Here is a 23,569-nt window from a genome sequence, read left to right on the forward strand (position 1 = left end):
GGTGGGGCTGAGATTCAGGGCCATGTGACTGGGCTGGGTGGGCGGGGCTGAGATTCGGGGCCATGTGACTGGGCTGGACATGAGGCTCTAGAGCAGTGATGGCGAACCTTTTGAGCTCGGCGTGTAAACATTTTGAAAAACCCTAACTTTGGTGCCGTGTCACATATAGAAATTTTTTGATATTTGCAGCCATAGTAAAACAAAGACTTTTATTTTTGATATTTATTTTATATATTTAAATGCCATTTAACAAAGAAAAATCAACCAAAAAAATGAGTTCGCATGTCACCTCTGACACGCGTGTCATAGGTTCGCCATCACTGGTCTAGAGAGCCCATGAGGGAGCGAGAGGCCGGTGACTCTGTCTGTGCTTCGGAAAGATCATCACACTCCCTGCGTGCCAGGCCCTGTCCTAAGCGCCTCCCTGCATCAACCCATTTACTCCTCACAGCCACCCCGGGAGGCAGGCACTTTTATTATCCTCATTGCAGAAGAGGACATCGAGGACCAGAGAGGTTCTGTCACTGACCTAAGGTCACACAGCCCGAAAGTGACAGTAGGGACCCTTGCCCTCAGCTTACGGATGAGGAAACTAACACTCAGAAAGGCTCATCGACTCGCCCCCGTCATGTCCGAGGGCTGGTCAGTGTGGGTAGGGGGGCTGGTTTCCTGACCCCTCTCCCTCGAGTCCGGTCACGGCGATGGAGGTGCCAAACAATGCCTGAGCTGGAGGAACGACCAAACACCAGGCTGCTGGCTCTTACTCGCTGTGGGGTCAGCCACGGACGGCAGCCCGAGTGCGAGTGGTACCGCCGCCCCCAGCCGTGCAGTAATGTCTTCCTTTCCCCCCCCCAGTTCCTAGTCAGTAATGTGACCTACAGGGAGCACACCCTCCGAGTCCCAGCCAGCACCCTGAAGCCCGGGGCCCTCTACAGCGCGCGGGTGCGGGCCTGGGCCCGGGACTACAACAGCCTGTGGAGTGAGTGGAGCCCCCGCGTCCAGTGGCTTCACGGTGAGTATCCGTGGTGAGTGCTGAGCAGTTAGAATCCCCCCCCCCCCACACACACACACACTGTGCCCAGACACTGGCCCTGGCTGAGCATCTGGGTCTCTGTCCGAGGACGCCTCCACGGCAGGTAACAGAGGAACGACGGGCATGGCGCACTGGCCCGGGCGGGCAGGCGAGGCTGCAGTAACAGGTGCCCACGCGGTCCGAGCTTTCACATGTGGAAATGTGCTTCTTGCTGTGTAACAGTCCAACTGTGCTGGTCTGTGGGTGGTCTTCCTCCCGTGGCTCCATCTCTCAGGACAGAGATGATTGGCCTTTTGTGTCATGGACCCTTTGGCAGTCAGGGAGGCCTGAGGACCCATTCAGAATAATGTTCTTAAAGTTATAAAATAAAGCACAGAGGGTTACAGGGGAAACTAGTTTTATTGAAATGCAATTATAAAAATTTTTTAAATATGTTTGTGATCTGGGAATATATGCTCTTCTATTAACACATTAGAAACAGGAGCGAGGGCAGTTCTATAAATGCTGTCATTGGAAAGCGGATGAGATAAGTGACATTTTGTGATCTGGCAGCTGCAATGTGGTAGGAGAACAGCTGTGATTGCTGTTGGCAGCTGAGTGACTGATGATGCTCTCACCGTGGTTTGCTCCCTCCATTCCTAATGGGAAGAAATGCGAGGAGTTAGAAGTGAGTGAAAATAAAGATGTCATTTCTTTCCCATCCAAGTCCCGGACCTCTGACTTCTGTCTGCGACCTTGTTGGAGGTCTGTGGACCCCAAGTTAAGGATTTCTAAGGGCCCTGCCATTGTCTGCATCCAACCGAAGGGGAGGGAGAGCAGGGAGACCACACCTGCTTCTTCTTTTTTTTTTTTAAATTTCTTTATTGATTTCAGAGAGGAAGGGAGAGGGAGAGAGAGATAGAAACACCAATGATGAGAGAGAATCATTGATCGGCTGCCTCCTGCACACTCCCCACTGGGGATGGAGCCCGCAACCCAGGCACGTGCCCTTGGTCGGAATCGAACCCGGGACCCTTCAGTCCACAGGCTGACGCTCTATCCACGGAGCCAACCCGGCTAGGGCCACACCTGCTTCTTAAAAACCTTAGCCTGGCCTGGCTGGTTGAACATTGTACCGTGCGCCGGGAGGTCACTGGTTCGATTCCTGGCCTGGGCACGAGCCCGGGTTGCGGGCTCAATCCCCACTGGCGGGGGGCGTGCAGGAGGTGGCCAATTGATCAATGTTTCTCTCTCATCAATGTTTCTGTCTCTCTTTTTCTCTCCCTTCCTCTCCTTCTAAAATCAATATAAAATATATATATATATTTAAAAAAAGCCTTAGCCTGAAGTGACACATCACTCCTTTTCACGTTTTATTGGTGAAACTGGCCACATGACCACACATAGCTTCAAGGGATTCTGGGAAATGTAGCCCTCACTTGTAGCTGCATCCCACGTGGCTTTTGCAGTAGAAATGTTGAATTTTCTCACATAAAATGAATTATCTTACATGTGGACCTTCCCAGGTTCATACAGCAGCTCAGGGAACAGAACAGACAGAAATCCTGTCCTTCTGGAACTGGCACTCGGGGGCGGGGGGAGGGGGACAGAAAATAAACATACAGAAAAGAGGAAATCAGATCGATCTAGATTCTAGACCCAGAGGGCAGTCGGTCTCTGGGAAAGGGGACGGAGTGATGAGAGGGGCAATGGTAGAGAGGGTGTGGGGGGGTGTTGGAGCTGGCGAGGGTGAAGGGGACGAGGAGAAGGAGCCGCTGTGCGAAGGTGATAACAGCTGGGGGCCTGCAGGCACCGCTCTGAGTGCGGTGGGTAGTGAGTCCCGTGACCCTCACATCTCCCCGTGAGACAAGCACTGTTGTTAACCCCATTGTGCCGGTGAGGAAACCCAGGCACCGAGAGTGTGAGGGGCGTGTCCTGGCCACCAGTGAGGACACGACAGAGCCAGGCTTTGAACTCGGGTCGTCCAGGGCCAGTCACTGCCCTTGACCTCTGTGCTTCAGGAAGAGCAGCAAGTGCAAGATCCTGAGCTGGCACTGAGCGTGGAGCAGCAGGGGGCGGCCAGGGGGCCAGTGTGGCGAGGACTCAGGTTGCAAGGGGAGGGCAGCAGGGGCTGAGGCGGGAGGGCTTGGGGGTGGCCCAGTCGTGCGGGGTCTGGGACACACTGTCCTGAGGCTCCGGTCTCCAGCCCTGGGAAATGGAGACCAGGCTGTACTTAGCGCAATGCGGGCTCACGGCTTCCCTCCCACCTCCAGACTACGAGTTGCCCTGGGAGCAACACCTCCCACTTGCCGTCGGCATCTCCTGCATCGTCATCATGGTCGTCTGCCTGTCCTGCTACTTCAGCATCCTCAAGTGAGTCCTGGGCCGGCCCCCTGGGTGGGAGTGGGCAGGAGTCCCTCCGCTCATCTGTCAGCTTGCAGTCCTCCTTGAACCATAAATGTTTATTGAGCAGCTACTGCGTGCGAGGCACTGAGGCAACAGCTGAAACAAAACCCGCAGGACTCTGTGCTCCTTGTGGGAGACAGATGTCAGGTCTGCAATAGCCACGGCGCTTTCCATAGCAGCCCAGGCGCCGAGGGAAACAAACCGGGCGCAGGGCACAGGTGTCCCGGGCGCTGTGTCCGGTGGGAGGAGGGATATTTGAGCTGAGGCCTGACTGGGGGAAGGAGCTGGCCAGGGTGGGGCTGGGAAGGGCCTTCCCTTGGGAAAGGGAGGTGGATCCTGCCTGGGGTATGGTCCAGACAGTTGGGGGCAGGTGACTATAGACCGCGGAATTCTAGCCGATTGCCCTGACAGGGTCGGGAGACCCGGGCGTGGGTTCTGGCCCTGGCGCTGGTAGCTGTGTGACTGGCTCCTCCTTTGTAGGCTGAGAGAGAGGGAGAATGTATTTCATCAGTCCTAAGAGTCCTGAGAAAGTCTTGGATCACAGTGCGCTGTTAGGTAGAAGGAGCTTAGTTTCCAGTGAGTGTGAGCCCTAGGAAACATGGTGTCTCAGAGCCTCAGTCCTCCCATCTCTGAAATGGGACTAGCGAGCCCTGCCTTAACCTTGTGAGGATTAGTGATGGCCGAGGATTGACGGAGCGAGTGTCCCGCACTCTGCTGGGCACACAGCAAGTGTGCAGAGGTTGCAAGCTTTCCTCTCCGTGTCTTGTCACCGACACCTCCTAGTCATCGTGGGCTGGTCTTTCCCCCTTCTCTGCGCCTCAGTTTCCCCATGGCCTGTCCCCCCAGCCCCACTCACTGTGTCCAGCACTCCAGCCTTCTTGCTGTTCTTTGAACGCACCAAGCAAGTTCCTTCCAAGCCTTTGCACTTGCTGTGCCCCTACCTGGAAAGCCCTTTCCCCTGGCATCGCCATGACTCGCTCCTCTTCCACCTTCAGTCACCACTCAGAGGCCACCTCCTCAGGGAGGCCTTCCTGGATCACTCCCTCCATTCCTCTCTATTTCTTTGTCTTCTTTATTTTCTTTTTTTTTTCCGCTTAAAGTATTACAAAGGGTATTACATAAGTGTCCTTTTTTCCCCCCCGCCCTTGACAAGCCCCTGCCCTCCCTTACCCCCCAGTGTCTTATGTCCATTAGTTATGGTTATATGGGTGCATACAAGTCCTTCGGTTGATCTCTTACTCCCCTCCCTCCTGTCCCCCAACCCTCCCTGGCCTTCCCACTGCAGTCCGACAATCAGTTTGAGGCAGCTCTGCCACTGTATTTATTATTGTTCAAAAGTTTGTAATGGTCTTAATTATCCATGAATGAGTGAGATCATGTGGTATTTTTCCTTCATTGACTGGCTTGTTTCACTTAGCATAATGCTCTCCAGTTCCATCCATGCTGTTGCAAATGGTAGGAGTTCCTTCTTTTTAACAGCAGCATAGTATTCCATCGTGTAGATGTACCACAGTTTTCTAATCCATTCATCTACTGATGGGCACTTAGGCTGTTTCCAGATCTTAGCTATGGTGAATTGTGCTGCTATGAACATCGGGGTGCATATATCCTTTCTGATTGGTGTTTCTGGTTTCTTGGGATATATTCCTAGAAGTGGGATCACAGGGTCAAATGGGAGTTCCATTTCCAGTTTTTTGAGGAACCTCCATACTGCCTTCCATAGTGGCTGCACCAGTCTGCATTCCCACCAGCAGTGCACAAGTGTTCCTTTTTCTCCACATCCTCTCCAGCACTTGTCGTTTGTTGATTTGTTGATGATGGCCATTCTGACAGGTGTGAGATGGTACCTCATTGTTGTTTTGATTTGCATCTCTCGGATGATTAGTGACTTTGAGCATGTTTTCATATGTCTCTTGGCTTTCTGAATGTCCTCTTTTGAAAGGTGTCTATTTAGATCCTTTGCCCATTTTTTGATTGGATTGTTTATCTTCTTTTTGTTAAGTTGTATGAGTTCCCTATAAATTTTGGAGATTAAGCCCTTATCAGATATGACGTTGGCAAATATGTTTTCCCATGAGGTGGGTTTTCTTGTTGTTTTGTTGATGGTTTCTTTTGCTGTGCAGAAGCTTTTTATTTTGATGTAGTCCCATTTGTTCAGTTTCTCTTTAGTTTCAACTGCCCTAGGAGCTGTATCAGTGAAGAAATTGTTTTGGCATAAGTCTGAGATTTTGTTGCCTTTGTATTCTTCTAGAATTTTTATGGTTTCCTGTCGTACATTTAAGTCCTTTATCCATTTTGAGTTTATTCTTGTGTATGGTGTAAGTTGGTGGTCTAGTTTCATTTTCTTGCATATATCTGTCCAATTTTCCCAACACCATTTATTGAAGAGACTATCTTGGCTCCATTGTATGTTCATGCCTCCTTTGTCAAAAATTAATTGAGCATATTGGTTCGGGCTAATTTCTGGACTCTCTATTCTATTCCACTGATCTATATGTCTGTTCTTGTGCCAGTACCAGGCAGTTTTGAGAACAGTGGCTTTGTAATACAGCTTGATATCCGGCATTGAGATCCCACCTACTTTGTTCTTTCTCAGGATCGCTGCAGCTATTCGAGGTCTTTTTTTATTCCAGATGAATTTTTGGAGAGTTCGTTCTAGATCTTTGAAGAAGGCCATTGGTATTTTAATGGGAAGTGCGTTGAATTTATAGATTGCTTTGGGTAGTATGGACATTTTAATGATGTTGATTCTACCAATCCAAGAACATGGTATGTTCTTCCATCTGTTTATGTCTTCCTCTATCTCTTTTTTCAACATCCTGTAGTTTTCTGAGTAGAGGTCTTTAACCTCTTTAGTTAAGTTTATTCCTAGGTATCTTAATTTTTTTGGTGCGATGGTAAATGGGATTGTTTTTCTAATCTCTCTTTCTGAAAGATCACTATTGGTGTATAGAAATGCCTCAGATTTCTTGGGGTTAATTTTGTATCCTGCTACATTGCCAAATTCATGTATTAAGTCTAGTAGCTTTTTGATGGAGTCTCTAGGGTTTTGTATGTATAATATCATGTCATCTGCAAATAAGGACAGTTTTACTTCCTCTTTTCCAATTTGGATGCCTTTTATTTCTTCTTCTTGCCTAATTGCAATGGCTAATACTTCCAGTACTATGTTGAACAGGAGTGGTGAGAGTGGGCATCCCTGTCTTGTTCCTGTTCTTAGGGGAAATGGTGTTAGTTTTTGACCATTGAGTATGATGTTGGCTGTGGGCCTGTCATATATGGCTTTTATTATGTTGAGGTATGATCCTTCTATTCCCACCTTTCTGAGAGTTTTTATCAAAAATGGGTGTTGGATTTTGTCGAATGCTTTTTCTGCATCAATTGATATGACCATGTGGTTTTTTTCTTTCAATTTGTTTATGTGATGTATCATGTTTATTGATTTACGGATGTTGTACCATCCTTGCATCTCTGGGATAAATCCTACTTGGTCATGGTGTATGATCCTTCTGATGTACTGCTGGATCCGATTTGCTAAGATTTTGTTGAGGATTTTGGCATCTATGTTCATGAGGGATATTGGCCTGTAATTCTCTTTCATTGTGATGTCTTTACCTGGTTTTGGTATTAGGGTGATGCTGGCTTCATAGAATGAGCTTGGAAGTGTTCCTTCCTCTTGAATTTTTTGTAGTAGTCTGAAGAGGGTAGGTTTTAGTTCTTCCTTGAATGTTTGGTAGAACTCCCCTGTGAAGCCGTCTGGCCCTGGGCTTTTGTTTGCTGGAAGCTTTCTGATGACTGCTTCAATTTCTTCCATAGTTATTGGCCTATTGAGGTTTTTAGATTCTTCCTGATTGAGTTTTGGAATGTTGTATTTTTCTAGGAATTTGTCCATTTCCTCCAGGTTGTCTAGTTTGTTGGAGTAGAGTTGCCCGTAGTATTGTTTAACAATCATTTGTATTTCTGTGGGGTCTGTTGTTATTTCGCCTCTATCATTTCTGATTTGGTTTATTTGGGACCTCTCTCTTTGCTTCTTGGTGAGCCTGGCTAGGGGTTTGTCAATCTTGTTTATCCTTTCAAAGAACCAGCTCTTGGTTTCATTGATTTTCTGTATTGTTTTTTTGGTCTCTATTTCATTGATTTCTGCTCTAATCTTTATTATCTCCTTCCTTCTGCTCACTCTGGGGTTTTCTTGTTGCTCTCTTTCTAATTCTTTGAGTTGTAGAGTTAGATGGCTAACTACCATTTTTTCTTGTTTTTTGAGATAGGCCTGTAGAGCTATAAACTTCCCTCTCAGGACTGCTTTCATTGTGTCCCAGAGGTTTTGGATTGTTGTGTTTTCATTGTCATTAGTGTCCAGGATGTTTTTAATTTCTTCTTTGATGTCATCGGTAACCCAATCAATATTTAATAACATGCTATTCAGCTTCCAAGTGTTTGAGTATTTTGGGTTGTTTTTATTGTAGTTTATTTCTAACATTATGCCATCGTGGTCTGAGAAGATGCTTTTTATGATTTCAATCTTCTTGAATTTGTGGAGACTTTGCTTGTGACCCAATATGTGGTCTATTTTTGAATATGTCCCATGAGCACCTGAGAGGAATGTATATTCCGCAGCTGTGGGGTGAAGTGTTCTGAAGATGTCAATTAAGTCCATCTGATCTAGTGAGTCATTTAGGATTGCTGTTTCTTTGCTGATTGTTTGTCTAGCGGATTTATCCAGTGATGTCAGTGGTGTATTAAAGTCCCCTACTATGATTGTATTATTGTCGATCTCTCCCCTGATATCTTCCAGAAGTTTTCTTATGTATGTGGGTGCTCCTGCATTGGGTGCATATATGTTTACCAGGGTTATATCTTCTTGTTGTATTGATCCCTTTAGTATTATGAAGTGGCCTTCCTTATCTCTGGTTATGGCCTTCACTTTGAGATGTATTTTGTCCGATATAAGTATTGCTACCCCGGCTTTCTTTTCCTTTCCATTTGCATGAAAGATATTTTTCCATCCCTTCACTTTCAGTCTGTGTGAGTCCCTTCTAATGAGGTGGGTCTCTTGTAGACAGCAGATGTATGGGTCATGTTTTTTTATCCATTCAGCCACTCGATGTCTTTTGGTTGGAGCATTTAGTCCATTTACATTTAAAGTTATTATTGAAAGGTACTTGTTTGTAGCCATTTCTTTTTTTGTGTGTGTGTGGCTGTTTTCTTTCTGAGCTTGATATTTCTTCTTTTTACACCAGTCCCTTTAGCATTTCTTGCATGGCTGGCTTGGTGGTGATAAACTCCCTTAGCCCTTTTTTGTCTGTGAAGCTTCTTATTTCCCCTTCAATTTTGAATGATAGCCTTGCTGGATAGAGTATTCTTGGATTCAGTCCTTTGCTTTGCATCACTTTGTAGATTTCCGTCCATTCTTTTCTGGCCTGATGTTTCTGTTGAGAAATCATTTGCTAATCTAATGGGAGCTCCCTTGTATGTTACTTTCCGTCTCTCTCTTGCAGCCTGTAAGATTCTCTCTTTATCCTGAACATTTGCCATGGTAATTATGATGTGTCTTGGTGTGGGTCTTTTCGGGTTCACCTTGTTTGGGACTCTCTGGGCTTGTGTGACTTTTTTCTTCCCCACCTCAGGGAAGTTTTCTGATATTATTTCTTCGAATAGGTTTTCTAATCCATGTTCATCTTTCTGTTGTTCTGGCACCCCTATTATTCGTATGTTGTTTCGTTTCATGTTGTCCCAAAGTTCCCTTAGGACTGGAACACAAGCAGCAGGTACAGCAGCCACCTCAGGACGAAGATGGCTACTCTTCTTTATTTTCATTCATGGCACTTGATGCCATAATTAATGTCCTATAGTTATTTCTGTCTGTCTCCTCTTCTAGAAGGTCAGCTACGTGAGGGCTGGGCTTTTGTCTGTCATGTTCACTGTTGTGTCCCCGAGGCCTGGCACAGTGAGTGGTACATAGTAGGTGCTCAGTACGGACATGCTGACTGACTGAGTGGAGTCAGCGGAGGCCGATCCAGGGGCAATCTGAGGGCCTTCCCTCAGAGCTGACACTCCATGGCTCCAGGCCGACCAGGGGAGGGAAGGAACCTATTTCCCTCAGGGTCTCCTCGGCTTCTCAGGTCTCCCCTGACCTGACTCTGAGCTGCTCCCTGGGGGACTGCTGATGGGAACACCCCGAATTCTCTGCAGCTTGAGTCCCTCCTACTTCCCTGGACTTGTTCCACTGAGGACAGAGGTGGCCAGTCGGGAGCAGAACGCTGGGGCACGAACTGGCTCTTCTGCTGCCAGCTGTCCCTTCAGCCCTGTGAGCCTCAGTGTGCTCATCTGTGAATGGGGTTGGCTGTAGGACCTGTTTCACAGGCTTAGGGTGAAACATCCCAAACCAATCAACATGGTCCTGACCCCTAGGAAGTACTGGCCATGTGATCATTTTTATGGGAAGAGAGACCAATGCGTTTTCCTCTCCTTTTTCAGGATTAAGAAGGAATGGTGGGACCACATCCCCAGCCCGGCCCACAGCTCCCTCGTGGCTGTTGTCATCCAGGAGCCTCAGGTAGGAGAGGGCTGGTCCAGATGCTGTGGATGCTCCTATCGGGAGCTGGGATTCAGGCGTCTGGGATGTTAGATACGCACTGGCTTTTGGATTTGCACCTGAGCCGTCAGGAAGGTCTCCGCGCTGGTCGGTTCTGCAGCCCAGTGTGGTCATCGGGGGCCCAGAGGCTGCCCCCTCCCCTCGGCTTTCAGAGCCACCTTTTCAGCCTTGGGTGGGTTCCCTCCCTTGGGAGGAGATGGCCCCTGAGGTCATCTGCATGTCACCTCCTGGGGAGGTACCTGTACCAGGGCAGGAGGCCAAGAGGCCAGGGAGAGGGGGACACGGCTCCTGTGTGTTCCTCTTACGAGCAGGAAACTGCCGCCAAAGCGCCAGCAAATCTCCTCCTTTCTCATTGGCCTGAGTGGCATCACATGCTCTTTCCTGAGCCTTCACCTGCAAGGAGTGGGGATACCGTGGGCCAGCCGGGTGGCCAGCCCTGAGCGATGGCCACGTGTGGTTTGCCTGAGCTCATCGGGGTTCTCTAGGAAGGAGGCAGGGGGTGCAGGGCCTTCAGGTCTCCAGCGACCCTCAGGCAGGCTCTGGAGTCGGTGGTGCTGACTTTGAATCGTGGCTCTGCCACTCACCTGCAGAGTGGACTCGGTGTGAGCGAGTGGCTTAACTTCTCTGAGCCTCGGTTTTCTCGTGTGGGTTGTAGTCGTGTTTATATAACAGGCCGCCTTTGGAATTCACCGAGACAGTACATGTAAAGTGTCTATCACAGGGCCCTGCACAGAGTCAGCGTCATGCATGTATCAGCTTTTGCTGTGTAGCGAATTATCCCGAAACTTATCTGGGCCTGGCAGGGCAGCTCTCTGGGCTGGCTCGCCCCCAGCGGCTTCACGCACAGGTGCGGCAGTTGTCTGACTCTCGCCTGCCCAATGGAGTGACTCAGCCGTGCGTCTCATCCTCCCGCAGGCCGGGCCGTTGGCACAGTATCACTTATACCACTCTCTGTTGCCCAAAGCAAGTCCCAGGGCCAGGCCAGATCCAAGGGGTGGAGGAGCTGCAGGTGACAGTGGCCATTTTTGCCTTTAGCCACAGCGATTTAATATTAGGGCGGCCTCACTCATTCCCAGGGACAGGCTCTGGGAGCGGCAGTGGCCCGGTCTGACCTCCGACCCGGGTGATGTCAGGGCCTACAGTCCTCCCACGGCGAACACGGAGCTCGCTGTGGCCAGGCTGGCGGGAGGCCTCTCCTCCCTGTTCATTGGCTGTCTCTGTGTTTCAGGTGCCACTGCCGGGGAAGAGGTCCGGGGGCCAGGAACCAGCCAAGTGCCCGTATGTATATGAACTTCAGTCATGGCCTGTGTGGATTTGGAAGGGGCGGGGATTGGCGTGGTGGGCCCCATCTTGAGAGTGGGGTCCCTTGCCCCCCCACGTCTCTGCCTTCTCTTCCTTGGCATTCAGCCCTGTTCCTTCGAGGTGTAGCAGGAGGAGGAGCGGTCTGGGAAGGGGGCTGCTGGCTGGGCCCCTGCGTTTCCCTGGTGGGTCAGGCAGGTGCTGAGCCCCTTGGGGTGCACCCTGGCCTGAACGAGGCTGTAGAGTCAAGTACCCGGGCAGCTGTGCCCGTTGTTAAAGTGCTGACGTAATTGCATACTGGTTGGCAAGCACCACTATCCCAAACCCTGAGGATGCCACCATCACATTAGCCTCCTAGCGCCCCCTCAGGGCCTCTGGGCCTCCCACAGGGCAGTAGCTAAAGTTTAGACCTGGCACAGCTGGGAGCCCTGGACCCTGCAGCCATCCTAAGTGGGCATTCCTTATGCTGTGTGTTGATATGTGTTTTAAATTCTATCATCCCGACAAAGACTTTGATTTATTCAATAGTCTGAGCTTGTAGTGGGTCCCAGGTTATGTGCTGAGGTCCAGACATCCCAAAGGCAGACAGGGCCCCTGCCTTCCAGGAGCTCCCAGGGCAGGCGTGGGGGAGACTGAGAGGCAGTGATTGTAAAGCCAGGAGGCACGTCTGCAATAGGTAGGGATCAGTCCAGGGTGGCTTCCAGCTGGGTTTTGAGGGATGAATAGGAGTTTTTAAGTGGAGACACTGAGCCCTGACCACACTTTGCTCTTGCAGATACTGGAAGACGTGTCTGACGAAGCTCCTGCCCTGCTTACTGGAGCCTGGCGTGGAGAGGGGTGACGGTTCCTCCCAGGCGGCCAGGAGCGGGCCTGTCCAGGGCCCTGGGAAACCAGCGTGGCGCCCCGTGGAGGTCAGCAGCATGGTCCTCTGGCCGGAGAGCATCAGCGTGGTGAAGTGCGTGGAGCTGCTCGAGGCCCCGGTGCAGAGTGAGGAGGAGGAGCCGGTGGAGGAAGATGGAGGGAGCTTCTGTCCCTCGCCTGAGAGCAGCGGGGGCGGCTTCCAGGAGGGCAGGGCGGGCATCGTGGCCCGGCTGACGGAGAGCCTGCTCCTGGACCTCCTCGGGGGCGTGGAGGGGGGCTTTTGCCCGCCAGGCTCGGGGGAGCCCTGCCTTCTTCCTCCGTCAGCAGGTGTGAGTGCTCAGATGCCTTGGGCTGAGTTACCAGGTGAGGCGCCTCAGGAGGCCTCACTTTGGGGCAGTGGGCAGCCTTCTGACCCAGAGCCACCCCCAGCCACTCGGACGCAGAGCCCAGCCTGCCCGGCTGTCACAGAGCTGCCCGCAGCCGCCATCACCGACAACCCCGCGTACCGCAGCTTCAGCAGCTTGCTGCGCCTGCCCTCGGATCCAGGAGAGCTGGACTCAGACCCACAGCTGGCCGAATGCCGGGAGGACGGGGACCCCAACGTCCTCTCTGCTCCCCGGGGCTCTGAGCCACCCGCTGCGCTCCAGCCTGAGCCGGAAACCTGGGAGCAGGGCCTCCGGTGGAGCGTCCTCCAGCACAGGGCGGCCGCCCCCGCCTCGGCCCCCGGGGGCTACCGGCAGTTCGCGCAGGCGGTGAGGCAGGGCTGCGCCCAGGGCGGCGAGGCGGGCAGCCCTTCCGGAGAAGCCGGGTACAAGGCCCTCTCCAGCCTGCTGGCCAGCGGTGCCGTGTGCCCAGCGCCACCTGGGGTGGAGGCCAGCAGTGGGGAGGGGTGCTATAGACCCTTCCAGGGCCTCACTCCTGGCAGCCCTGGGGTTCCTACCCCTGTCCCCCTGTTCACCTTTGGGCTGGACATGGGGCCACCTCCCAGCCCTCAGAACTCGCTCCTCCCCAGCGGCTCCCCGGAGTGCCCGGGACTGGATCCAGTGGCACCAGGAGAGGACAGCCAGAAGCGCCCGCTCGCCCTGGAGCAGGCCACGGCCCCCCTCGGGGACGACCTGGGCAGTGGGATCGTCTACTCGGCCCTCACCTGCCACCTGTGCGGCCACCTGAAGCAGTGTCACGGCCAGGAGGAGCGAGGCGAGGCCCACGGCGTGGCCCCCCGCTGCTGTGGCTGCCGCTGTGGAGGCAGCTCCGAGCTCCTGGGGAGCCCCCTGCCAGGCAGGGTTCTGCTGGAGGCCAGCCTCCCTCCAGCCTCCCTGGCACCCTTGGGTGTCTCAGAGGAGGGCAAGGTCCCCCAGTTCTTCCAACCGGGCCCCAGCCATGCTCAGAGCTCAAGCCAGACCCCCCAAATGGTGGCCATGCTCTCCACGGGGCCCACAGGCATGAGTGCGTCCTAGGTGTGCGCCCCGTTGCTGTGTGTGCCTCGGCCCTGCCTGTGAAACACCCCTTCCCCCCGCCCCCCGGAGGGCAGCCAGGCTGGCGTGGCCGAGACTCGGAGAAGCCCGTGTGAAGTGAGACTGTCGGACCCCGGGCCACAGAGGCTGGACCCTGTCCTCAACACTGATGGAGCTCAGCCCGTGCTGCGGCCAGGAGGGAGGTGCGGGAGCAGGGCCCACAGAGCCACCTGCAGGCCCTGGAGGCTCCGGGCACCTGGGCTGTGAGCGAGCTGTTGGCCTCTTGATCGGTCCACGCTTCTCCGCGCACTGCCCCTGTCACGCTGCCCAAGGCCTGTTTGTCCACCTGGTCACTCGGTTGCCCACGCCTTGCCCGGCCCCGGGACTAGCTGCTGCCATGTCACCGGACTGGACGCTGAGCCTAGGAACTAACCCAGCGACAGGGACGCATTGGGAGCTTTGGGGGACTGATGGAAAAGCCCGGTCCCGGAGGCGTGGTGATCAGCCCAGAGGTGCCATCCATTCAACAGCTCCATGAGGTGGACAGGAGCAGGATCTGGGCTGTGGAGGGCGCTTAGTCAAGCGGGGGTACCAGAAGCACATGAAAAACGGTGATTACCACGCAGTGACAGTTTGCTGGGGGCCCTGGTAGGCGTGGGGTCCCCAGAATAAACACACCCAGCTACCTTGGGCCGGTCTGTGCCTCGCAGACACCGTGGCTGGCAGCCACAGAGACCAGAGGGAGAGCTGCGCCCTGAGATCCGGCTGAGCGGGGCGTTCCAGACGCCGACACCAGGCACCTTTCGCCTGCACGCTGGCCCGGACCGCACGCTGAGTAATGTGTGTGTGTGTGCGTCCAGAGATTGTTTAAACCTAATATTTGTATTTGCTGAGGAGGCTGGAACGGGAGGGTTGGAGTTTTATATAATTAAAGGTTCTTTATCTCTTTTTTTACTTATGAAACAAGCCTACTGCCATTGTGAATACTTTATGAACTCATTGACTCCAACAGGGAGTCAGTGCAATGAGTTGATTTAGAGGGGATCCCAGGAAGCCCTGCTTGGGGAGCAGGCAGTGAGGCAGGGAGGGCAGGAGGCAGCAGAGGGTGTTATCAAACAGTGCCAGCGCCGGCAACTGCTGCCTGATCCTGCCAGCAGCTTTGGGAAGCCATGCACCGTGTATGCCTGGAGGTGTCCCTGCAAAGTGGGGGTGGGGGGCTGGGGTGTTCGTCCACCCACTCCCCTCTGCCACTGGTGGAGGGCCACTGGCAGGGGCACTGGCAGCAGCTGGCACGCTTTGCCAAGGTACACAGCGAGTTGGTAGCGGGCCCATAGCTGACCCCAGGCATGTCTCACCCAGGCTCTAGGTGATTGTTCTGGACATCCAGTAGGTGGTGTGGTGGAGCAGGCCTCAGCCGGGCAGGCAGGGGATCGTAAGCTCCTAGGTCTGTGTTACTCTGTGTCTTTTTCAAAATGAGAGGCTTGGCTGTTGGAGGTTCCTTCCCGCTCTGGCATTCTACACAGTGCGCTAGAGGCGACGGGGAGCTCACTACCTTACACGCAGCCTGATGTTTGTTAAAAGCGTCTCCTTGGTTCTTTGTTTTTTTAAAGTGTCTCCTTTGTGCTGAGCCCAAAACTCTCTCTTTAGCTGCTGGAGTCAATGCACACACGCACACACACACACACACACACACACACACGCAGGTGGGGAAACTTAGCTCCAGAGAGGAAAAGGGATTTGCTAAGGTCAACAGTGAATGGCAGAGCCTGAACTAGGCCTCTGGACTTTTGCCTTCAGGAGCCTTCATAACAAAATATAATAATTAAAAAAAAAATAGCCGTTTAGTGCCAAGCAACGTGCCAAGTGCTGTATACCCACTGTGTCAGCCCTAGTAGGCAGGTCCAGCCATCCCAGTGTTACAGTTGAGGAAGCAGGCCCAGAGAGGTTGAGGTTTGGCCTAGGGTCACACAGCGAACGAGGAAGTCCTGGAGCCAGGTCTGGCTGCAGAGCTCCAGCCCCAGGGGATGCCATCTCATGTGCAGCATGGCACCTATTCAAATGTCAGCTCTAATCCACTGTGTCCGAGCATCGTCTCAGAAAACCCAATTTAAAAATTAAGCAGCAAACTGAGGAAATACATTTGTGTGAGTGGTGGAGTGGCAGTTGGGTTGAAGTGCAACAGAATGGAGGCAGGAATCACTGTTCTCTCATCAGGATCTTATAAGAAAGAGACTCAGGTTGTCAGCTGAGGCTGATGTGACAGAAATGACTGGGCTTGGGGAGGCTGGGATGGAGAATTAGAGACACCTCCCGTCTCTTCCTTGCATTTAACCCCATTCCCAGGCTCAAGGAAGCTGGAGAAGGCCACTGTCCTTGCTCCCCCAACCCCCTTCTCCAGCTTAACCAGGGAAGGAGGAAGCAGAGCAGAAAGCAGGTAGCAGGAAAGCCCACACCCCACCCATATTCACTGAGCACCTACTATGCCAGCTACTGTGCTGGGTGCTGAGGAAACAGTGAGATGAGGTTGCTTCCCTCCTGGATCTTACAGCCTGTTGGGGAGACAGACACGAAACAGACAAAAGGGAAAATTGCAAACACCAATGGGTGCTGTGAACCCTGAGAAAGACTAAGACGGGCTCCTGGTGGCTAACTGGGCTCAAATAAAAAAACACCCCAAAACATGACACAGACCCTAGCAGCAATAGCCATGCACAGATCTCTCATGCAAACTGCACCTCAGGGAGAAGCCTGCACTGAACTGTCTGCCTGCACATGCACAGTGTTTCTGCCATCTGAGCCAGCCCTTATAAAGGAATTCTTGGGATCCTATTTCTACAAATAAGACTCAGGTTTTCCCCATCCAATTGGAGCTGTGCAGCTCCAACCAACCAGAGTGGCTCTATCCTGACCAATCAGGACAGTGCCTTTTGGACCAATCAAATTGTGAAGATTTGGAGTCCTCATTTTCATGTGGATAGCCCAATCAGGGATCAAGGGTAGGGACTCCTGTCTATATAAACCAGCTACCCTCCAGTTCTGAGAAGGCACTTTTCCTTCCCATGAGGACTGAGTCTGCCTGGCTGAGCTGAAACAATGAAGCTGTCTCTCTGGAACAAAGTGGGGCATCAAGGAGCAGAGCATCTGGGAGCAGAGCTGTTGGCCAGAGAGGGGCCTGGCTCCAGGGCTGCCTTCCAGCCATGCTGTTCCACAGCTGTGCTGTATCATAACTGAACTGTTTTACTCTGATTCTTCACCACACCCCAACTTGGGGATTCCTGTTGCTGTTAAATTGGTGCCAACAGCCATCAGTTGACAGTGCTCTGAAGAAAACAGGGTCTGAGATGGGGGGAGCTAAAGGGAGGTCTTTAGGAGGCGTGTTCATAGCACAGAAGGACCAGCCACAGCAGTGCACCAGGGACAGTGGGGGATGGAGTGAGGAATTTATATTTGGTTTAAATGAACATTAGCCCCACCCCCTGAGAAACATGGCCCCATAGACACCTGTCTCTCTTTAATCTCCCCAATCCCAAAAGGTAACCCGCCCACAAGCAGGAGCCAATGAGAGGACATGGAGCCCCTGGAAGTCCTCCAGTAGGGCTCCCTCTCACCTTGTGGAAGTGGAGGACTGAGGTTCCCCCTGACAGCAGCGCTGGTTAATGTCCTCATTGCTGGTGCTCTCGCCCAGGAATAAAGGCACTCCCACCAGGAATGAGTTGATTTGCACAGAGGAGTGGCTGGCTGCCAGGGCCTTGGAATTTCCTTGACAAAATACTTTTTCAAATCCCCTTAAAATCTGGTCCTTGGGCTCCAAAGCCCTAGTCTCCAAATTAGGCAGGACACCCCGAGGCTCTTTGGGATGTAAAGCCCTAGACCCCTTCACTGCTTTCTATGTCCCCTTTATCCTGCCTGCACCGTTTCTCATTGGGAAACAGAAAGTGTTAGGGGCAGAAACGGAATAGTGGGGACTAGCTATAGTTATAAGAAATATTAACCATGCTCTGTTAGCCATGATTGTTCTGTTCTGACCAGAGAAAGCACATTCTGACCTGGCTGAGAGTTGTACGCCCTGGAACATGGGTGCTAACATCAGAATGCAGCCCATCCTGCTTTTCTGAGAACTGCCTGTCATGGAAAGATTAGACAGTCTAGTCCCGGAGGTGCCAAAGATACCTGTTCTCTTAGCCACCCCCGCTGCCGTCCCACATTGCCTGTACCCTGGAACCACTGCGCCTGCCACTGTCCCATGCCTGTCCTTCCTACTTTCCCACGTCATCCTTGTCCCTCTACCCCAGTGGTTCTCAACCTTGGCTGCACATTAGAATCACCTGGGAATTTTTTTTTAAATCCTGATTTCTGGGCCTCATCCTCCGGAAATTCTGTTTCTTTGTTATGGGGTGGGGCCACAACATTAGTAACAAAGGAACAGAATTTCCGGAGGATGAGGCCCAGAAATCAGGATTTTAAAAAGATTCCCAGGTGACTCTAATGTGCAGCCAAGGTTAAGAACCACTGCTCTACCCAGTATAAGCAGCTGGCTGATGGCGGGGTGCAGAGCAGATTTCTGTGGGTGACCTGCTGCTCTCCCCTCCTGCTGGCAGGACTGGAATAAACGCTCTTGCATGATTCAACCCCATCTCCGCTGAATTGGCTCAGGTAGTGACAGGCAGCCCGGACCCACTGGTTGTCCGGTTACAAAAGGATAATAAAACCTGGGAGTTTTCCTGGAGCTAGTCTCCACATAATCGTCTTCACCATGTCTTGGATTTAGTCCAGCCTGGCTGGGGCACAGGTGACAAGAATTAAAGGTACAAACAGCTTAGAAATCTAGAATTCTCAGCCCTGGCCACTGCTCAGGTTTCTTCAGAACTTCCCTGCGAGTCTCCTGGGGCTCCCGCTGCCGTTGGTTAAGCCTGACAGGGGAGCCCTAGCTTCTGCCCCCCCAGGCCCCCCCCCCCCGCCCCCCCACCGGCTTATGCCTGGGTCAGGACTGGCCCACACCAGGCCTGGGATTCACTCCTTCATTCAAATATTACTCCCTGGCAGGCAATTGTTAAACCAAAAATACGTTTCTCAAGTTATGAGCATGGATCAAAGTTTTATTTTAAAGTTACAGGAAGAAAATCAGAAAAAAAAAAGAGAGAACTCAGGGTCCATGAACGACCTTAGGAAGCGGTCTTACAGCAAGACAGCGGAGTGTGTGGGACGGCGCTGTCCAACAGAACTTTCTACTGTGGGAAAAGGTCCAACACAGAGGCCTCGCCACGTTGGGCGAGGGGCATTGGGACTGTGGCTGTGTGGCTGAGGAAGTGATTTTTAAATGTATTGTGTTAACCTGTACATTGAAACAGCCCCCTGTGGCTGGCGGGACCCGTACTGGACAGAGCAGGGCTGGTAGGTCATCTTAGTCCGCGCACAACTCAGCTGTCTCAGCCTGGAGGGGAGGCACTGACCCGGAGAGACGGAGGGAGAGAGAGGGACAGCGACCGCACCAGATGGGACTCAGGAGGCACGAGGGCGGGGTCAGAGGATGGGGTGCGCCCAGCTCACGCCCTCCCCCTCCCCACCCCCGAGGAGCTGGGAGTAGGCGGTGGGTGTGGCCCCAGCGATGCTGGCTGCGGAGTTTCCCAGCGCCCCCTGGAGGCGGGACCGGAGGTGGAGCGGCGGGGGTGGGGGTGGGGGTGGGGCTGGGCGTGGCCGGGATGTGGGCAGCGGACCCGGAGGAAGGCCTTGGCTGACCCCAGGGGGCCTCCAGACCCGTTGATTTCGGGGTCCTGTGCCTTCGCTCTGCACACTTAATTTTACAAGATTTTCCCTAGGGGGTGGGTGCATCTGCTCTTTTTTCTTTAAACAAAGAACCTGCTTGCTGCTTTCTGTCTGGTTATTGGAGTGGCACGTGCCAGCCTTCTCGATTCAGAGAAAACCTGAAGGTATAAATAGGAAAGTGAAAGCCACCGGAAATCCCCGCCCCCGCCCGGCACCTGGCGGCTTGTGGGCGCACAAATGACTGTTTCTGGAGACGTATCTATCTCTGTTAGCATCCTGTTGAATACATTTTCTGATATCATTTTCCTACAAAAGTTATTAATTTAAAAAGACACCAAGGGTTTTTTGAGCCCCCGCAGCAAGGGAGGCATGACCTCACCGGCCGCTCACAGCGGCGGAGGCCGCGGGTGGGACTTGCCCATGATGCACCCTGACTCCTACCCGCCCCTCCCCCCGTGGTCCTACACCCCCCTTTTCAGATGAGAACAGACACTGAGAGCAGAGAAGCAAGGCTCTGCCTCGTCCTGCCTCTGAACCCGCCTTTGCCCGCGGAGCGGTGTGACCATGGGCAGGTGGTGACCACTCTGGCCTCAGTTTCTCCCCATCACACGCAGATAAGAGAAGTCCCTGCAGCCATAGAGGTAGGTGAGGACAGACGCCACGAGGGGCGGAGGCCAGGCGGTGCCCGTGCTCTTGTGATTAAGTGGCCTGAGGCACCTGACAGCAGCAGGACCTGCCAGGATCCCTCAGAACCCCACCCTTTCCCACCGCATCTGTGGGCAGCTGGCCAGGGAGAGGCGGGCTCGGCGGGCTTGGCTGGAGGCCAGCTCCTGGGCCCCTGCTGCCCTCTAGTGGCCCACGCTGGCCCCAGTGGTTCCAGTAGCTCCAGGTCCAGGTCCAGTCCCAGGCTGGTGCCAAGCCCAGAAAACTAGTCCTGGGAGATCCCCCGGCCCCTCCAGCACCTGGTGAAAGGGCTTAGCTGACATACATTGGGAACTCCCCGTGCTCCAAGGACCGGCTGTGTGAGGGGGGGCCGTCATGGAACCTCTCTGTGCTTGCTTCCTCATCTGTAAAATAGGAATACTAACAGTGCCGACATGGTTAGAATTAAACATGTTAATACACGTAAGGCTCGCGATAGCGCCTGCCCAAGTGTTCGCTGGCCTTCTTCTCATTACACTGAGCTGGTCTGCGGGTGTTGTGGAGCCGAGGGCATAGAACATAAAGGAAGTGACATTCTACAGTTCACGTTACTTTATTGCAGAAAGGACAGGCTGGAGCGATGGAAACCCCAGACAAGTGGTCCCGAGGCATCATCCGACCAACCCGTGTTTGGGCCTGTCCACGTGACTCCCAGACCTCATCCGTGTGCAGAGCCAGTGACTGTGCGTGCACAGAGGTTCTGTCCTGCATTTCTCACCACGTGGCCACATGCATTATATACACTCACCCCCTCCCCCGCCCCCGTTTTCCTCTCGCCCCTCAGGTTCTTCCACGCGCCACCTAGAGATCTTGCCCAGACTCTGCTGTCCTCCTTACAGACAGGTGGCCGAGCTTCCCACAGGTCTTTCCAGAGGAGAACGAGACAAGAGAGGTCCAGAGAGAGAGAGACTGAAGCCAGACTTCTGATCCTGGCTGCAGGCTGATACCCGACTCCAGCCACAGAATGGCCTCTGACTCAAGCCATAGACTGATTCATGACCCACACTGTGGACTTATTTGTGATCGTGGCTGTAGATTGGCCCAGGCACAGGCTGACCCCTAGCCCTGGCCACAGACTAATCTTTGACCCCAGTCGTAGGCCGATCTCTGAGTCTGGCCACCGGCGCCCTCACTGACACCCCACCCCATCCAGGAACTGGCATTTCCTGATTTGCAGCTGGTAAACTCAGCTTGAGTTGGTCAGCATATCTGGTCTGTCTGTCCTGCCTCTCTACCATGGGACCACAGGGCAAGCGGGCAGTTCTCTTTTTTAAGCGAAGAGAGCAGCATTAGAAGGCCCCTCTGCAAACTTCCTTCTGCCCTGGATGGGAGGTCTGGTGCTCTGGCAGCCGTCCTGTGACCACGAGGGGAAGCGTGTGGGGATGAGAGACAGTGCTCTGGACCTGGCACAGGGGGAGCAGAAAAGAGCCTGCGTCCCTGATCGCTTCATCACGCGATCAAACCAACCTTGGGATTCTTAAATAAACCATGAACCTGCTTTTTTGTTTTGTTTTGTCGAAACCACTGTGGTGGTGCTCTTGCAGCCATAAAGCAACCTTAAAGATCGTGGCTGCTGGAATAACGGGCCTCCAGAGATATGCCCGTCCCAATCCCCGGAAGCTGTGAACACGTGGAATCAAGATTGCTAATTGGCTGACCTGGAGAGGTTATCTGGACGGGCCCCATGCAATCCCGAGGGCGCTTATAAGAAAGAGGGAGGCAGGAGAGTTTGCGTCCGAGAGGGACTGCAAATGCTATGCTGCTGCCTGGGAAGACGGGAGACAAGCACGAGCCATAGAAGCTGGAAAAGTCAGGGGACAGGTTCTGCCTTTGAGTCTCCGGAAGGAATGCGGTCTTGGGGACACCTTGGTTTTTAGCTCAGTGAGACCAAGTTCCAACCTCTTACCCCTAGGGTTGTAAGATAATACATTTTCATGTTTCAAGCCACTGAATTCGCAGCAATCTGTCACAGCAGCAATGGGAAGCATTCCTCTGTGCATCTGACTTTGGAGTCTAGACACTCCAGCCTGCTTTTCCTCCAGCCTTGTCCCTACAGCCTCTCCCGCTCCCTCACTATTGGCCCTCAGTCGCCACTTCCAGAGGATTCTGTCGAATGTCCGCCAGTCCTACCTCCTCAGCATCCACCGTCCCTTCGCGGCTTCATGGGCGGCCCCAGTGCAGTGGCGGGTGGACGCTGAAGCTCCCAGGCCCCTGGCTTGAAATTCTTAATGATTTTACCTGTGCATCTGTGTTTGTAAGGCAAGTCCAATTGACATGGAGCACGCAGCAAGGATTCGCAGTCTTGGCTCCCATGTGGCCACCTGCTCTTCCACCCATTGGCACTCTGGACACCAGTCAACCTCCCCCTGCCCACCCCTATCCAGCAGCCACACTGTCTTCCCCCGGGAGGGGGTCCAGGCTCAGGCACAGGGAGGGTCGATGGCACTGCTCACCTCCCGAGCTGCACGGTGGCTGGTGTCATCCTGCCGCAGGGTGTCTGCTGGGTGGCCAGAGGCCACAATTCGGCCAAGTCAGCAAGTCAAACCTGCTGCCCACTCCCGGTATGGCAACAGGAGTCACCATCTTGGATTCTTAGTACCTTCTGAACAAAAAGGCCTGCATTTTCATTTTGCACCGAGCTTCTCAAACTATATAGCCATTCCTGCCATAGGGTCTCCACAAAGTTGACCTGCCACTCCCTCTGGACCCCAAGCACCATCACCCCTGTGTTTCAGCTTCGTCTGTCTGCAGGCTTCTTCCCATCACTGCGGTCATCTGTCAAGTCCTTCCATCTGCAAACAACCAAAGGTTCCCTCCCCCACACTTCCTTCTTCTCCCTCTCCCTCCCGCTCCCTCTCTCTCTGCCCAGACAGTTCTCGAAAGCTGTCTCCCTGTCCCCACTTCCTCCCTGCACACCCACTCCTCAGCCCTCTGTGCAGAAGCTGCTGCCACTTCTGCCACGAAACTGCTGTCACCGCCGCCACCGCCAGTGCAGGCAGGTCTGCTTCAGTCCTATCTTCCCACAGCACGACCTCCCCCTCGTCCCTGAACCTCTGCCCCTCGTGCTGCTGCTGCTGCTGCTGCTGCTGCTGCTGGCTGCTTGCTCCTGCTCAGGCTCACCTCCCAGGGTCTCTCCTCGGCCTTCCCTAAACATCGGGGGCCTCAGGGCTCATCTTGGGCCTCACACATGCACACACACACATGCACACACACACGCACACACATGCACACACTCCATGGGCAATCTCATCTGTTTCCATAAGGTTAACTACAACCTTTACTGAAACTATTGGAGTTTCATGGGGCAGGACTGTGTCACCCAGCAGCCAGCATTGCGGCTGGCACAGAGTGTGCTCAGTAATCACTTGTTGAATGAATGAATGGTGTCTTCTAAATAGATCTGCCAGCCCAGATCTCTGGCCCGAACTTCAGACCCATATTTCCATCTGTGTCCACATCTCCCACCCAGACATTTCACGT

At 53.2% G+C, this 23,569-nt stretch overlaps 1 protein-coding gene across 4 annotated transcripts in view; it reads left to right on the forward strand.

The window, feature by feature from the left end:
- LOC139009252 (interleukin-4 receptor subunit alpha-like) overlaps positions 1 to 14,590 on the forward strand; it is a 42,620-nt gene extending 28,030 nt beyond the window's left edge. For all 4 annotated transcript variants that reach the window (XM_070413417.1, XM_070413414.1, XM_070413415.1 and 1 more), the window contains 5 exons: positions 856 to 1,012; positions 3,286 to 3,385; positions 9,893 to 9,971; positions 11,239 to 11,288; positions 12,085 to 14,590. In XM_070413417.1, the coding sequence (XP_070269518.1) occupies positions 856 to 1,012; positions 3,286 to 3,385; positions 9,893 to 9,971; positions 11,239 to 11,288; positions 12,085 to 13,627 (1,929 nt within the window). In that variant the 3' untranslated portion in view covers positions 13,628 to 14,590. The remainder of the gene's footprint in view (positions 1 to 855; positions 1,013 to 3,285; positions 3,386 to 9,892; positions 9,972 to 11,238; positions 11,289 to 12,084) is intronic.
- The last annotated feature ends 8,979 nt before the right edge of the window (positions 14,591 to 23,569 follow it).

The sequence above is a fragment of the Myotis yumanensis genome, unplaced genomic scaffold (assembly GCF_028538775.1).
Source record: "Myotis yumanensis isolate MYYU_CA2020_CCGP unplaced genomic scaffold, mMyoYum1.0.hap1 SCAF_4, whole genome shotgun sequence".
NCBI lineage: Eukaryota > Metazoa > Chordata > Mammalia > Chiroptera > Vespertilionidae > Myotis > Myotis yumanensis.